The 13,727-nt window shown below is 38.8% G+C and overlaps 1 protein-coding gene across 1 annotated transcript in view; it reads right to left on the minus strand.

Annotated features, from left to right (window-relative positions):
- The window catches only part of CLVS2 (clavesin 2), a 59,113-nt gene that overhangs the window by 12,852 nt on the left and 32,534 nt on the right, over positions 1 to 13,727 (minus strand). Inside the window, exon 3 of the mRNA XM_071741030.1 lies at positions 2,688 to 2,798. Within this exon, the coding sequence (XP_071597131.1) occupies positions 2,688 to 2,798 (111 nt within the window). The remainder of the gene's footprint in view (positions 1 to 2,687; positions 2,799 to 13,727) is intronic.

Raw genomic sequence — 13,727 nt, forward strand, 5'->3', positions numbered from 1 at the left:
TGCCTATCTCTTCTTATTTGCCTTACCTAAACCTTTGAATTAAGTGACTATATTAAGAACATAAATACTTAATAAAATTAAGATTCACCACACGCAGTAAAGGATATGCATTGACTTTCAGCATTCAGACATGAGTTCTGTAAATAAGACCAATAGTGAACTATCATGAAAACTCCACTGGAAAGATTTTTTGCCTTGATATGGAGGTACTAGTAACCAGGATGCATACCTGGCGATATATGAAGTTATTAATAACACTACATTATTTTCTATGACAACAGCGAGGGAATAGTTGATAAGCTACTCGATATTTTCCATCAGTGTTTTCAGACATGCTTTATATATCTCTAGATGTGTATGTATATGAATCCATATATTTATGTTTATATTTAACCTTTTGCTTCTCCTTGGAGACCTGGAACGTAGGACTGATGAGCACTAGAAACAGAGCACCTCTGGATTTGGACTGCCTTCTCCCACAGATACAAAAGATCTGCAGACCTTCCACTGGGAGGAAATTCCTCCTCTTGGGTACAGCTGCACAGACAGCTCAGAGCAGCTGTTTCTACACTAGCAAGTAAGATGTGTCCAGATTCACTCTTTAGAACCAGTAGCAAGTGCAGTAGCCCGGACATCCATACGGTTAAACAACTTTCATCTCCAGAACAAGCTCACCTTCATTCATACTGCTCACTGGTCTATGCCAGACCCAAGCTGTTCCTGGGCAACATCTAAGAAAGCACCATCTGGCACCAGCCACATGCCAGAAAGTGCCTGTATAATTAGGCAGCAAGAATGGCAGTGCCCAGCCTTTTTTTTTATTAAGTAGTGCTGAAGCAGCTGGGAAGGTGAGTTAGGATGTTGCCTGCAGATAGCTGGATGATGGATGCTTCTTGCTCCCCACAGGGCAGGCAGAGGTGTGTGCACAGACAGGCACCACCTGCTACTGACTCCCATCCCACTTCATCTTGAGGGATTTCTCTGGACAGCTGTATCCATAGTATGACTTATCAGTAATTAAATTAAAAAGGCAGGAAGCCAAAAAGACCAAATATATGCTGGGTTTTTTTACTGTTTTCTTCTGCCCATCTACCAGTCCACCTGTGGAGACAGGAAGCTTAATATGACCATACAAACTCAGTAACGTTCTTCCATCTCAGAAAGGAATTTGTCTTTGTGTGAAAGAACAAATTCTCTAATGGCAAAAGTAATTTGTTTTATGGTGCCTTTCCAGCAGAATGCTCCACTTCTCAGCAATTGTTTTTTTTACATGCCTAGTACCGCACTGATTAGAATATAGCTGTCATTTGCAAATCTATCAGACATACTTAAAAAAAATACAAAATACAAAAATATGAGCAAATACATATGATGAGCCTGATAAAATTCTGCAGATAGTTCTGCTGGGTCTGGGTTTTTTTTCACAATCATTTCTTCTGTCTCTTAGGGGCTTTTTTCTAAACCTGATTTTAAATTTTACATATTGGGCATAAGTTTCAGATTCTGACACTTAGTTTTGGACACTATATCAATATTTAACTACCTGACTACCTCCTGTGGGCATTTACAAAGAGAGTTGTAAAAGGTCAGCATTTCCAAAAATTTATGCCACTGATTCATTTTAAATAAAAATTTAAACACAAACCAGTAAGCATTCATGTTCAACTGCTTTGTCACTTATTTTTAATGCTGTAACACACCCATGAGCTGTACTGTACTCCGTGGTTATGCATACACAGCACTTGATTTAAAAAGGTCTCAAACATATCTGGCTCTATTATGCTCTTTGCTGAAGCTGTAGTCAATGGAGTGCAACGGAATCCTGCAAAATGATTTTTCATTTGCATATTTACAATAGTTATTACATAAAAATCTTTGTCATTTATAGTTCAATATTTGTGAATAACAGAGGTCTAAAAAGCTTAATCTTTCAATAAAAACCAGGTAAACACCAAGAATCATTGCAGCCTTGTATGCTGTGCTTGAGGAGACAAAATACAGAGTTGCCTAGAGACCTGGTCCAGTTAAAGAAAAAAAAAAAATTAAAAAAATAATGATCATCACATTCTTGGTAGTGGGTTTGTATATGATGATGGTTGTGTTTTCTTATTTCCTGTTACAGAAATATTATTCTATGTACTACCACTATTAGGCTCTAATTGCACTGATGCAAACGCTGTAAATTCGGTGGCATCTCAGACACTGCCTGTGCTAATGAACATGAATTTCCTTTTATTGGCTTTCATTCAAATCAATATTCAGAAACTGCTATATACCAGTGTGCATTTTAGTTCACACTAATGTCAAGGAAATAACACTAGGAAAGGGCTTCGTATTCACTACCTTTGTTCTTAAAAGAAAGACAAATTTTTAATAGAAATTAAAAATAATTTAATAGAACCTTAATAGAAATTGTAATGCTGACAATATTACAATATATTTATATAACCCAGAAGAAAGCATATGCTTACATTTTAAAATACACCTAAGTGCACTGCTTGACTATGCCCTTGAGTGATTACACTATACAAGTTTCTAAAGTAGATAAAGAGACTCTTTACAATACAGATGTATTTAAATACTTCCCACTGATAGGAAGCTGATATATTATGTATATCTACGTTATTAGAGTATGATACAACTGCTGCTACAACTGCCAGATAATGGACAATTAAAGAGAAGAATACCCTTTTTCGTGTCTTCTCCTTTAAAAAGGGACGGATAACTGTGTAGAGAGCATGGATATACCACGGCTGATTGACGAAATGTATTCCTCCAAACCGAGCTGGAAAACTGTCCTGCATGGCACAAAACAAATACATACAATATGAGCTGACTCTTTACAGAAGTTCAAGATGCAGCAAATATTTTTTTTCTTTTTATGCTGAATGCTTCCATTTTAATACTAAACATTAAGAAATATTCTTCAAAATTGTGTCCTCTCGGTTGATTTCTCACCTCCTGCACCAAGCAGCAGCACACCCTGGACAGAGCAGTGAGGAAGCATGCTGAGAGAGATACAGTATTCAAATAAAAGAATGGAATTTCTAACCCCCAGAACTGCTTTAAACATTTAAGATTTGCCCATAATCCAGCTATGCAATATATTTTTCTTTTTTCCACTTCTGTGGATTTTATTAATTTTTAATACTAACCATCTCATCTCTTCCAGTGTCATTGAAGAGCACTAGAAATGTCCCTCTGGTTTCCAACTTTTAAAAGTGTAAATCTAAATTACAATCAAAACCGTCTCCAATATTTCTTTATCTCATAAAGCTGAGAATACATTAAACATCATGCATAAACTGCTATGCAGTATCCATGACAGTAATTCTTGTTGCATAGTCAAAGGCCTTCTGGGATCTTAAATGCAAGAACAGAATATCTGTATTGAAGCAATGACTTTTCTTTTTTCTTACTGAAAAACACAAGGGGCAGACAGCTAACTAGGAAAGATTTTGACATGCATTTCTAAGTCTAGAGAACATGCCATTTCTATGTCAAGAGTGTAAATCAGAGGGTTTGGCAGCTTGAAGAGGGCAGTGACTCTATCCAGGAATACTATTGCCAAATTCATCACACGTCCTCATTTTGTCTTTGCCTGGTTTATCATATGCTCAAAGAACATAATAAGCTGCTGTCATGTCCTATGCTGCCAGGAGTTAGAGCACTAAGCAAGGAAGCAAGAGGTGGCAACAGGCTTGTAAATTGATGCTTGTCCCCTTTTGTTTTCACAGGTTATGTCAGAACCTTCTTTGTGTTTAGGTATACAGACTTATTAATGGCTTTTATCTGACTTTATGGCTTTTATCTGAACCCTTATTCAACAGGTGGTCCACTCTAGGCAGACACAGGAGTCACTTAGATAAAAACCCAGCTCCTCACAGCAGCAGCAACTTCCACTTGACAATGAAGGTACAAATAAAGACAAGCTTCGCAGCTACATCTCCTCCTCCTCCTGTGTTGATGCAGCTTCAGGTCTGTGTTAGTGGGATTGAAAGCTCAAGAGGAGGCAATCAAATAGTTAGAAGGGGCACTCTCTGCAAACAGATATATTTTGTCTCCTCTGGAGATAAAACAGCAGGCCATATTGAGGTACCACACAGTCCAGATATAATCCACACAGCAGCATGTGAAGCATACTGATTTAAGGTCAGGCAGCACATGGTAAAAAAAGGCTGAGAAAAAAAATCATAAGCTATATCAACCAATCAAGAACTGTCAGATAAGGAAGGCAGGAACTGAAGGAAGGATATCTTTAACAAAATATTTCCAGCTAGGAATATACTTTGAAAAAGTACATGTGCCAAGCAATCCCTTCAGCTCTGTGAATGTGTACAGAGCTGTAGAAATAATGAAGCCTGAAGAGGTCACTTGCTTCTCTCAAGAATACCATTCAGATACTGACAGGCATTGCTAACCCAGGGAGTCCACATCAGGGTGCCACCTGCCTCCAAACTGTGATAACTTAGTAGCTTACCAGGTGAAATATCTTCCATGAAGAAAGCAATGACTTAACACTATTCTACAGGGAGGGCAGCAGCTGCAACAAGCAACACTAACATCTGGCTGGCCAAAGCACATCAGTCAATGCAATGAAAAGTCTATTTTACAGATTTTCTTCAGAAACATTTGATTAACAGCCTTGAAATAAAACACACTGAAAGACTGTGCTACAGAATCCTCATCTTACTAAATGTCTAGTTCCTGTCAGGGCTGACTAAATGTCAAACAGGATGGTTGATCACTTGACATGTAATTCAGCCTGTTCAATATCGTAAATCCCCAAACACCATTCTGAGAACACAACCCCTGATTTACCAAAGGTAGTAAATTATGTCCCTATCACAGCAATCCAATGATTCCATTAAGAGGGATAAATCATTGGATGACACCTTAACCTTTAGTTGCAGGAGATACCATTCATCTAAAGAAAGGTGTGTTTGTTGGGTTTACCATGGCTGCTGCTCCAGCAAAGCCCAGTGCAGCATGCACAAAAAAGCATACACTAGAGCTACAGAATATATCTTTTGCTCATTTCATCTAGATGTCTTTGTAGGTATCTTCAGAGTTAGCACTGGAATGGTAACCATGTTACATTACCTCCTGGGGATCACACAATTTTTATAACGTAGGCACTATGGAAGACAGCAAAGCAAACCAGCCATTCCTGGCTGCATGTCTTCTTGCATTATTTTCATAAGCTTTTATATTAACACAGGTGTCTAAGAGTCTGCATACACCAAGTTATGAAATGTTTGTTCTTTATTGCTCACACAGAAATTTAAGACAATTTGTGAAAGAGATTCCAACAGGTTCTACTGAGGGCTCTGAATGGATGGCTTGTCAGCACTCAGTTATTTCTGAAGATATGAAATCTCTTGTAGGTAAAATAGTTTCTTTACAAAGCACTGCTTTTTACATCTCCACCAACTTTTTCTGCATCTTTGAATCCATTTACATGGAGGGTCATGAATACAAGTGGAATGATTCTTAAATAGACTGTGCCACTTAATATTAAAAGCCAATTTGTCTCAAGAGTTTTTCAAGAGTACTAAAGGCACTTTCCAGAACTCTCTAAAAATGTTGGGTATTTATCGACTTCTGTGACTGAACTGAGGTGTCCAAATTCAGGAGGTTGTCCTGGTTTGGCCCAGGATAAAGGTACTTTTGTCTTGTAATTCTGCTTTCAGCTAAGTTTCTTGTAAGTAGCTGCACTTGCTGAAATTAACAGCAAGTTTCTCAGTCGGTGTCTGCTTCTTGGACTGATAATGCTCAATGTTCTTAGTTACAGCCAGAGACTGGTGTGCAGAGCCAAGGACACTGCTCAGTTCTGAGGAACATTTTGCCCTCTGGAAGGAGAGAAGGAGTAAAGAGGTCACACAGACAAGATAAACAACCAAAATTGGCCAGAGTATTCCACCCGATACACTTCATACTCAGTATAAATTTGAGGGATCACGAGGGCCAAACCCTTCCTTCCTGCCTGCCTTTCCTCCCTTCCTTTCCTGCCTTCCCTTCCTCCCCTTCCTTCCCTTCTTTCTCTTCCTTCTTCACCTGTCCCTGTTTGCTTCGGCATCCCGGAAGGATTCCACCCATTCATCTGCCTGTGGCCCTGATCTGTGCCAGCCTGAATCTGTGTGTTCCTGCCTCCAGCTCCCAACTGCTGCCGACTCCAGGAGTCCAGCCTGGACTTTCCCAGGGCTGCCCTGCAGCCTCGGTGGTGACGTGAGAGCTACTGAGGGAAAGGGGAGAGGAACATGGTATCAATTTTCCTGTATATTTGTATATATTTAGTAGTTTTTCCTATTTATCATTACTGTTTCATTAAAGCTGTGTAGTTTAGTTTCCAACCCATAAGTATCTCTCCCTTATTTATCAGGGAGGGGAGGGGGATTAATAGAGAGCATCTGTCATTCAGTTTAATTGACAGGCCAGTGTTAAACAGTGACAAAGGTGTAATTGGGAACCCCCAAAATTCAGGCCCAGAAAGGGTGATTTGGTCGCAATGGTCCTGCATTGTACCCAGAGCTGGGACTAAAAATCAAGAGCTGCTGAATGTATACCCAAAACCCAATCTTAGCAGCACCTGGGGAGAAAAATTTAAAAAGCAGTATAAGCAACTACAGCTGCTGAAGAAACAGGTGTCAGAAGCTTGTCTGGCTCTTAGACATACCTGAGCCCCGCCTGGGGACTTGACAGACAGATGGCCATCCTATATGAATAGCAGGTATGAATTTCTTCCAAATCACTGATTCTTGTGGGGTTTTATGTAGATAAATTCACAAGTGTGGCAGCAGTTGCAACTGCCCTTCACATAGAAATAATGCCCTTCAACAGAAAAGCCTGAAACTGATGAATCATATTATTCTAAGTAAAAGGAATCCCATGCCAGAAAACAGTAAGAAATGGACAACAGCCACAAAGTGAGCTGTGCATTTGACTGGGAAAGTAATACACCTGATGGGGTATTACCAAACCACTAAAAAGAACTTAATTCTATATACACGGTATGTGGAGTTTTTTAGCACTCACAAAAACCTCTGATTATGCTGCTGAAGATAACCTGGGTGTGCCTCTGATGGAAACGGTTTGGGACATGGTCACACTATGGACAGACAAGCACTTAAATGCTATGAGGGACCACAGCCCTTTTAATACAACACTTACAAGTGGCAATGAATAGCCTTAATAGTAGGGTTGCTGAGAAAGAGGCACTACTACACCACTGTTTGCAGGACAAGGTGACTACATGGGCAGGACAGCAACTGACTTCAACTTTAGTATCTGTAAGATGGTGTTGGAGAATGACCCAAGCAAAGTGCCTCCTCACTGGGAGTCCATCTCCAATGACCCAGTTTTTCTCACTCACAGCACAGTTTTACCTCTCTGCTGTGTGTAATTTGTATGACCTGTCTCCACAAGCTTTGTCACCAAGGACTCAGCTGCTGTTGCCTGTTACTGCCCTCAGCATGTGCCAGGAGACCAGGTTCCTACCTGCTGGCACCACATATCCCACCCTGAGCTGGACCCAGCCCTCACCTGAGCCAGCTCTCAGGGTTTCAGACAGGGTCACACACTCCACTGTGGGCAGCAGAAACTCTTACAGTACATGCAGTAACAGCAAAAACAGTAGTACTTAATATTTTCAATAGCACCTAAGAGAGAAAAGTGCCAAATTCCAGTGTGAGTCCTCATAGTGTCAGAACTATTATCACAGAGGTGATAAAAATTATGTACCTTTTTCATCATTATCAAATGCAACAAATTAAAGAACTTCTTAAAGCCCACAGTATTCTCCACTCCTTATGTATCGTGTTTACATCTAAACCTCTGAAATCTTTTAAAAACTTAACTATCCCAGCTGAAATCATTACTGGTCAGATATGTTTGCACAGCTCTTAAAAGCAACTCTCAGAAACTGCTGGGGGCTGCTGTGTGGCCCACAGATGCATTTGCAGAGCAGCCACATCAGGGCCTAACAAAGGATGCTCTCCATCACCTGTCATCTGGACACACCTTTCCACATACTAACACTATGAGAGGGCTTGGGCGTGTATGCTCTGGGTTTGCTATCCTTATGGATAGAGAAACTGGTTTTGGAGACAGCCAAGAGGCACCCCTCAAAGGACTGTCCAAACAAATACCATGAAGACACTCACATGCTTTACTTAAGGCTGTGCTTGAGGGCTGGAATGAATTCAGGCCATAGCATCTGCCAGCAACATGAGGCTATGGAGTCAAAACTGGAAATTGTGTCTTTATAACAAAAATTACAAGTTCAAAGATAGCATATTTAATTATTATTATCTTAAATGTCACTTAAGAGTTATTCATTAAGGTAATAAACTGAAGTCTCCTCCAGCTATTCAAAAAAGTCAAGGACTTCAGGGAGAAAAAAGAATCACTGTGATAGCCAAAACAGAATCTTCCTAATGGAAAGCTCCACTATAAAGACATAGAAACATTCTGTCTGATGCAAGATGCAGCATGAATAAACTTAATTTTTAACATTTTAAAGAGAAAATTATGGAAAAACAGAGAAATAAAAGCTCTGATTAGAAGGAATATTTCACTTACTTAATACAAGAATTGAATTACCAGAGTAACGAAGAGCTGTCTATATCAGGAAAAAAAACCCAAGCCCTCCTCCCAAACTTCACAGAAGGTATGAAAGAACATGGCATTCCTAATACCAAACTTCCTGCAGGCATCCATCCATGACAACAGTAATTACAATGGCTCGGAACAAAGTAACTTGTGTGTCAAGACTGATCACCTGTGCTCAAGACATGACCTTACACTTGGGACCGTATCCAGCAGTATGGTAGAATGATAAAAAGACTGAAAACTGTATTTGTGGAGTCTAAAAGTATTTGGATTGGTTTGATTATGGAAAAAACATACCGGAAAGCAGATGATATCTACAAACACACAAGGGAGAATAAATGAGAGGTGAGGAAAGACCCTTTCAAAACAAAGGAAAACACTGACACCCAAACAAATGAGAAAAAGCTGACCATGAACACAGGCAAAAAGTGCCACTGGGAAGTGGCAGACAGCTTTGAATCACCAAACATCCAACAAGTCTGGGCAGGGAATAAGCAACCTGACTCATTTTGACACAAGAGTTATTAAAAAAAAAAAAAAAAAAAAGTGTTTAATAAAGCTTCAGGCTGTCTATAACAACAGGAACTATCTCTGTCCCTCTGTGTTAAAGCTCTTCAAGGTACAGATGCAAAAATATTGTCAGGTTTCAATGATGGTGAAATTTTGCTTGATCCCTGAAATAGCAGTGTTAGTAACTTCCTTCTGTAAAACTATGACATTGTTGTCTCTAGCTTGAGCTTTTTTTTTTTTTTATTAAACAAAAAATGCCTGGATAGATTTTTGTCACTGTGTTCAACCAAAAGAGCACTACCTAACTGCAAATTAATATCATTCAGTGATAATCCACAAAATGAGATTTCATTGTCTAGATATTGTCATTTTGCTAAGTCCTCCTTTTGGCAGCCCTCCTTTTCATTTCTATTAGTAATTTCATCATGCAGGTCATATAGAAATATGTTAAATTGAATGAAATGAGGAGATAGATGGTATCCAATCAATGAAAACATTGCTCTTTTCGTTGAAGTATTTGTTTCAATTTCAAAAAGTCTTCCATAATTCATTTCAGTATACTACTTGCAATATAATAATAGAAAAATACTTATAAAAATATATTGACTAAATTAACTATGTGGGTAGGGATTTAAATCCATCTGACCGCTTGTGTTCACATGTTTGTATATAAATAAATAAATAAATTTAAAATTAACATACATTTTGTGATTCCACTATTTGGATAAAGGGCTCAGATCACTCTCATTTTTTTAATTAGATGGGCTTGACAAAGAAAATATTTTACATAAAACCTCTCATTTTTATTTGGAATTACTGTATTTTTGCAAATTAACTTCAAGTGTTGGTCCCTTTTTTTTTTTTTTCAGTTTTAATTAGACAGTGTGTGAAATTCTTTTCACAATTTTTGCTTGTTTTGACAGGGACTTGTGGCTTGGGGTATTTTTTTTCCCTTGGTTCATTTGCTTAGTTTGAACCTAGAAAAATTAAGACTTTATTTTTTAAAAAGGAAATGAAAAATGTTGTTTTCCAAGGACAATTCTGTCTTCAACTACAAACACTGTCTCTTTTTTATTCTAAGTGATGCTTCATCTGGAATATGAGATATTAAAAAGCAAGAAAAAACCCAAAACTTTTTCACAGATCAATGCTGTTTCTAAATTGGCAAAGCTAGAAAAATAGTAAGAAGGATGGTAGAAGTAGGTTTTTCTGTACTGTTTTCTTTTCCTGTGATGAAAATCGTTCTTTACAATAGGCAATTATCAGATGGTGATTTCTACTGTGGAAATTCCCATAGGGGAAAAAAAATCTATTTTCCAGGCAGCTTGTGAATGTCTTATTAGATTAAGATTACAGACAAATGGGAAAAACATTATACTGCAAACTGCTGTGCATTAAAATAGTAATGATACTTTCATAATGCTGGTAGAATAAAAAGAACGTTGCAAATTACTGTTCATAAAAATCCTTTACTCATATTCCTGAAGGCAAAGGTCTTTGGCCAGGGATTGTAGAGGAGATGAAATACCATTCCAGCATCTCACCTTGTACTACCTTCAATCCTAAACTCATCCTCTTTAACCAGAGAGGATATTCTGATGCCCAAACAGCCCTTGGTCTCTGCCAAGACCACTGACCACAGGATTACTGCCATGATGATTTTCAGCATACAGAAAGCCCCTCACAGCCCAGAGGCCACTTCAAATAGGAGCACCAGCAGCTATCAGATAGCTTCCTCCTCATGCCTGACTACTTCCAAATGTAAAAAGGCACCTGATCCAGCATTGCCTTAGGGGAGTTTTACTTGTTCTGTTTCAGTCAACCAAGATATGATACCTTGTGCTACCTCACATTTCATCCATAGCAGAAGGAAGGAATACTGCTTATGATACTGCTAAAGCGAGGAGTGAAAGAGGCAATGACCAGGGAGAAACCACAGAAATAAGATAAAAGTGAGAAGCAGAGGAAAACAGGAGTTAAATAAAAAATAATTCAGAGAGGGATATATTACTAGGATGCACAAGAAAGAAGTATATTCATAACGTTCCTTTACCAGCTCCTCTTTAAAACTTGCACAGAAAGGCAGGAAAAAAAGAAAAGTCAATTATTCCTACATGGAGAACCCACATTTTACAGTTACATACAGTTACATGCTCTTTTTTAGGCATGTAGAGATAAGACATGGGGGAACCATTTTAAACTGTAATAAGTTAGATTTAGGTTAGATATTGGGAAGAAATTCTTTACTGGGAGAGTGGTGAGAAACTGGAACAGGTTGCCCAGAGGAGTTGTGGATGCCCCCTCCCTGAGGCCAGGTTGGATGGGGCTTGGAGTAACCTGGTCTAGTGGGAGGTGTCCCTGCCCATGCAGGGGGTTGGAACTGGATGGTCTTTCAGGTCCTTTCCAACCAAAACTATTTGATGATTCTATGATACATGTCAAGACTGATTTTGCATGCCTAAACTAAAATAAGGTAAATAAATACCAGATCTTATGCCTTCCATATAATCTCTGCATACCATCCTGACTGACGGTTTCCCAGAAGAAGCAGAGCCAGCCTAAGGATCTTTGATTCCAGATCAGCTTCAGCCAAAATTTGCAATAAGTGCTAACAAGTTACTGGGTTAAAAGATACCAATTCTCCAACCAGAATACTCCCATTTTTCCTGGGAAATGGAGAACTTCTAAACCATTGCCTACAATTTTATTATCCAAAGCTCCTCCAAAAGCACAACTCAGATGCAATTTTAGACAGGATGCATTAAAATTAAAATACCACTTTATCAGTTTCAGTATACAATATTACAATAAACTGAAAACTGTAGTTTTTTCTTGAGCCACGTGATTCCTCATACTATGAGAAATAAATCTCTACCACTGCGGTAGGCATTAAGATCAGTAATTGTTTTAGCTATCCAATTTTAATTTGTCACTCTATGCAAATGAGAGTTCTGAGAACTGAACCAAACTATAAAATTAGAGTACTTGTGATTTACGAAAAATCAGCTGAGGACAGCCACTGCTATCTAGAATGCAGCATAATTAAGCTTTAAATTACTAGGAGAATTGAATAACTGACAAGTATTATATTTTATTAAAAATAGAGGTATCATGAACTATGCAACATAAAAATTTTCAAGAGGTCAGTTCCCAGCAGTAAAAAATTATCTCCAGTCTCAAAAAATGTTCAAATGTCTTTCAATGGAGAATGGAGATTTATTTTATTATTTCAGCTTCAACAGAGCCCCATTCTGGACTGCTTAGCTACACCTTATCTTTACAAAAAAGCAGAGGCCTGAAAAGACTACCAGGAGTTCCTACCAGGTAACTCCACCTCAGCTTCTGTCTTCTTCTGTGCTGCTGAACAATTGCTTGTGAGACACACATGCTAAATGCTCCTGGGATCCCAGGGAATTTCAACAGTATTTGAGGGAGAACTGTCATTCTGGTTATTATTCTGGAGGTTCATCAATCACTGTTGCTGAACTCTTAATTTCAGACATCAATCCTTTTTTTTTCAAGCCATACAAGCACAGCTGTGGAGGAAAACCTGCCAGTAAGAAACCAAGAGATTCACCACAACTGCAAAAATAAGTAAGTGTTTGTTTTATCATAAATATCTAGTGCTCAGCTAATATGCCTTTTGTGCAATCAGTATGTGCCAGTGGTGAATGACTCTTGAAAAGTCATATCCAAGGAGATGGAAGATCAAAACCAGAAATTAAAACCTCTTCTTGATAAGACAGAAGTGGAAGCCACAGGAATCCCTTCTCAGCAAGAGAAAATATGAGTAGCCTCATTCCATGTTACATGGATATCCACAGAGAGACAGAACTGAACTCTGCAACCGTAGGGGTGCTGGGTTCAGTGCTGGACTCCACAGTACCATGCAGACAGGGATGTACTGGAGTGAGTCCAGGAAAGGGCCACGAAGATGACTAAGGGATTGCAGCACTGATATTTTCCAAAACCACTTCACTTCCTAAAGCCAGGCTATTTTTGAAGTTAACTAAAGCAACCGATATGATGACAGAGTTCTCAAACTAAATAAAATGCTGATTTGCAGGTAGATGTTAATATTTACCCTATGTAATGAACTTATGTAATAAACTCAAGATGCTCAGCTTGCTTGAGACATTGCATCTTTTCATCACAGGTGACTGCTGAAAATGTGTATGGCTTGCTTCACCCAAATGAAGTCTTACCTGACTTGAAAACCCTGAAGCTTCAGACATCACACTCTCTGAACTGGGATTTACAAAATAAAGCTACTGCCAAGCTGTCTGCACAGCACTGAACAGGCTCCATTTCCAAAGGCTGAGAATAAGCTGTCCTCCCGTTCTGTCTCAACACCCACCTTGAGCCCAGCTTCTCAGAAACACCCCAGGAGGGCAAGGCAAGGCAGCTTAAAGACCAGAGAAAACATGCAACACTCAGATTGACTCCATTCATTAAGAAAACCTCTAGAAAAGAAATTCTATTTCCATCTTGAAAATGATTGTTTACTTCTGTGCACTTAGCTCTACCAACTTAAAAAGCATTGTTTGCATCTAAAAGTAAGTCTTTTTCCAAATATAGCACTGATTAACAACAGATACTGCTGTTGC

The sequence above is a fragment of the Heliangelus exortis genome, chromosome 3 (assembly GCF_036169615.1).
Source record: "Heliangelus exortis chromosome 3, bHelExo1.hap1, whole genome shotgun sequence".
Lineage (NCBI taxonomy): Eukaryota > Metazoa > Chordata > Aves > Apodiformes > Trochilidae > Heliangelus > Heliangelus exortis.